This window comes from Phoenix dactylifera, chromosome 14, assembly GCF_051530095.1.
Source record: "Phoenix dactylifera cultivar Ajwa chromosome 14, Ajwa_hap1_PhDact_Kaust_v1.1, whole genome shotgun sequence".
Classification (NCBI taxonomy): Eukaryota; Viridiplantae; Streptophyta; class Magnoliopsida; order Arecales; family Arecaceae; genus Phoenix; species Phoenix dactylifera.
The window spans coordinates 8,325,723-8,329,301 of NC_143203.1; the positions used below are offsets into that span (position 1 = coordinate 8,325,723).

General features: G+C 48.1%; 1 protein-coding gene across 1 annotated transcript; it reads right to left on the bottom strand.

Moving 5' to 3' along the window:
* Positions 1–1,493: 1,493 nt before the first annotated feature.
* LOC148700016 (retrovirus-related Pol polyprotein from transposon TNT 1-94) lies at positions 1,494–1,835 on the bottom strand. Its single transcript, XM_088710966.2, has one exon. The coding sequence runs from the start codon at positions 1,833–1,835 to the stop codon at positions 1,494–1,496; it is 342 nt and encodes a 113-aa protein (XP_088567092.2).
* Positions 1,836–3,579: the final 1,744 nt, after the last annotated feature.

Genomic DNA, 3,579 nt, shown 5'->3' on the forward strand with positions numbered 1-3,579 from the left:
GTAGCACATGTCTACACGTCACAGTCTTTAGAGTGCATTAGAATTCAAAATAAAGGAAGATCACGTGTGGCTAGAGAAATATTCTGAGTATTAGCTGCATGCTTCATCTTCAACCGTTCGAGCTTCCAGATCAGCGATCAGGCATTCCGTGATTCTCCCGCATCAAGGCCCCGCGATCATTTCCTTCTCCGCGATCCACCCAGCCAATCATCAACATCCCCGAATAAATCCATTCCGGATCAGCTCCTCCTAGCATCCTGCAGTTCACATCCGGCGCGCCTATCCTCCCATGGTCCAAAGAAGGAAACCCACGAAGCAGCCAGCCGTCTTCCTCTTCCGAATTCGAGACGTCCTCTATCCCAGCCGTCCACATTCATCTTCCGCGTCCCAGCAATCCCGCGGACCAAAGACCGAACGTCCACCTTCTCCGTGATCCAAGCATTCCTCTCAGCATCCCAGCTCTTCCACACATCCCAGCGCGTTCCCAGCAGCAGGATTAGCGGCCTCTTCTTCCGTCTGCATTCACAACGCGTCTATAGATCCATTCCGGATCCGTTCCTCCTAGCGATCCCTCGTCCCCTCTTCCGGATTCGAAATCCCAGCATCCCAGCAGCCGGTATTGTAGCTCCTTCCGTCCGACTGCAAGCGTGAGCCCAACCCTCTTCCGGATTTGAGATCTCCTGCGTCCGTGATTCACCTGTTGGCGTTGTGCGAAAGCATGTGAATCCTTGATATCTGCTAACCTAGGGCGTCAGGCCGCGTGGGAAAGAAGGAAGAAGAGATGAAGAATCATATTCACAAACTAGGATTTTTGTGGAAAAGAAGAGGAAGAGAAGAGAGAACGTGGGAGAAAGTTTTCTGGCGGCTCCTTTATTGCTCAAGCAATAATCCAAGTGATAACCCTAAAACTGATTGCATCAAGCCTTTATATAGGCACCCAATTTTAGTCTAATCATACACCAACTCAATCTCCCCCTAAGCCACATTAGAAAGCACTCAACCCAAGTCCATGACTTACATGATCTCCCTCTTTGAGTCTAAACCTAGCCCAAGAATGACTTAGACCCTTTGAGACTTGAAAAATCTTGACTTGGCCCGCTTCACGCCTGAAAATTCCGTGAAAACAGTGCTCGGGTTGACTCCTGCAGTCTTGGGGTCGACCCCTGCTGTCCTAGGGTCGACCCCTTCAGTCTTGGGGTCGACCCCTACAGTCCTGTGGTCGACCCTTGCTGTCCTGGGGTCGACCCCTGCAGTCCTAGGGTCGACCCCTGAAGCTGTCCCAGAAAATAGCTCTCGTATTTTTTCCTGTCGCTCTTAAGGAGTCGACCCCTGCACAGTGCCAAGTCTTCACAGCATACCGGAGTCGACTCCAAGTCTTCAGGAGTCGACTCCAATACTGTTCATAGCCCAGAAACTTGTTGTTTTTCTTTGGATGCGCCACACTTGAGCCTACAATCTCCACCTTGGCGCTCCCAAGCCTCCGTAAGCTTCTCCTAGTCCATCAATCCCATCAACGCCACACACCTGAGGAAGCCATCCCTTGGAAGAGACTTGGTTAGTGCATCTGCCAGGTTCTCCTTCGTATGAACTTTGGCAAGCTCCACTTCACGTTCTTCCACCAACTTCCTAATCCCGTGGTACCTGATGTCAATGTGTTTGGTCCTTGCATGATAGACCGAGTTCTGAACCAAACACAATGCACTCTGGCTATCACAATGCACCCTGACAGCCCCCTGTGCAAATTCCATTTCCAATGCCAATCCTTTCATCCATAGAGCTTCCTTGGCAGCTTCTGTGATGCCAGTATACTCTGCTTCCGTTGTAGACAATGCCATGATTGGTTGCAAGCTTGATCTTCATGACACTGGACCTCTGTTCAAGCAAAACACATAACCTGTGGTAGAACGTCGTGTGTCCATGTCTCCTCCGTAATTAGCATCCACAAAACCAATCATCCGGCTCTAGTTCTCCTTGGTCATGTTGGAATTCTTCTTCTTGCTATCTTCCAGTCCATAGCAAATGCCAACTCCAACTGTGCCCACCAAGTATCTGAAAACACCTTCCAATGCTCCTTGCCAGGGTTAACCATGAACCTGCTGACTTGGCTAACTGCATGTGCAAGATCTGGTCTACAACAAACCATGGCATACATCATACTCCCAACTCCTGAAGCATATGGAATTCTCTTCATATCCTCAGTCTCCACCTCAGTCTATGGTGACATTGTTTTCGAAAGACTAACATGACCAGCTATTGGTAATGCCGCCGGTTTCGATCCATCCATGCCATACCTCCGCAAGACCTTTCTGATGTAACCTCCCTAAGATAAATGCAGCACCTTCCTGTTTCTATCCCTGAGAATCTCCATGCCTAGAATCTTCATGGCTGGACCCAAATCCTTCATCTCAAATTTTCGAGATAAGACTACCTTCAAGTCTTCCACAATTCCTCTACTCTTGCAAGCAATCAGCATGTCATCTACATACAAGAATAGATATAATTTAGACTCATCCTCAAGAGTCTTCACATAGACACAAGGGTCATACTCACATCTGGTCATGCCAATGCCCCTCACATATGTGTCGAACCATAAGTACCATTGCCTTGATGATTGCTTCAACGCATAGAGTGATCTCTGCAGCAACAGACCTTTCCTTCTGACCCTAGCTTACCAAACCCCTTTGACTGCTCCATATAAATCTTCTCCTCCAAATTCCCATGGAGGAAGGCTGTTTTAACATCCATTTGCTCCAACTTCAAATCCTGGATGGCAACAATGCTCAACAGCATCCGAATAGAAGTATGTCGAACAACTAGGGAGAATACTTCATTATAATCAATGTACTCCTTCTGGAAGTATCCCTTAGCCACTAACCTGGCCTTGTATCTGATGTATTCTCTATCTAAAAGTCCTTCCTTGCATTGGAACACCCACTTGCATCCAATGGGCTTCTTTCCACTTGGCAACTGCACCAACCGCCAAGTCTGATTTTTTTGGATAGACTGCATCTCCTTTGCTATAGCTTGGACCCATCTATCGCTATCCTGGCATACCAATGCCTCCTCATAGGTCTCTGGGTCTCCATTCACAGCAACCAATGCATAAGACATGGTTTCTCCAAAACCATACCTTTCCGGCTGCCTCACAATCTGCTTAGGCTTGTGCAGTGTGACTCCGATGCTTTTGCTGGGATCTTGTTCCTTTCTTTGCACATCTCGTCTCCGAGTTAGCATCTCGCTCCTCTCCACATGTGGAGGCACCTCTGACTGGTGCTCCACCTGAATTTCATGTCCTTCTGGTGCACCTGCAAAAGGTAAAACTGAATAAGAAGTTAGCTGTCCAACCCTATCCAGTTGGTTCCACCCCCGCTCTTCTTTCACCCTTTGCATCTTTAGGACTGAATTCTTATCAAAGACCACATCCCTACTGATAGTAGTCTTTTTTTCCAAGGGATCCCACAGCCGATAACCCTTGACTCCACGCGGATATCCTATGAACACCATCTTTCGTGACTTGGCATCCAACTTGCTCCGCTCACTGGGATCAATGTGCACAAATGCCGTGCACCCAAATACTCT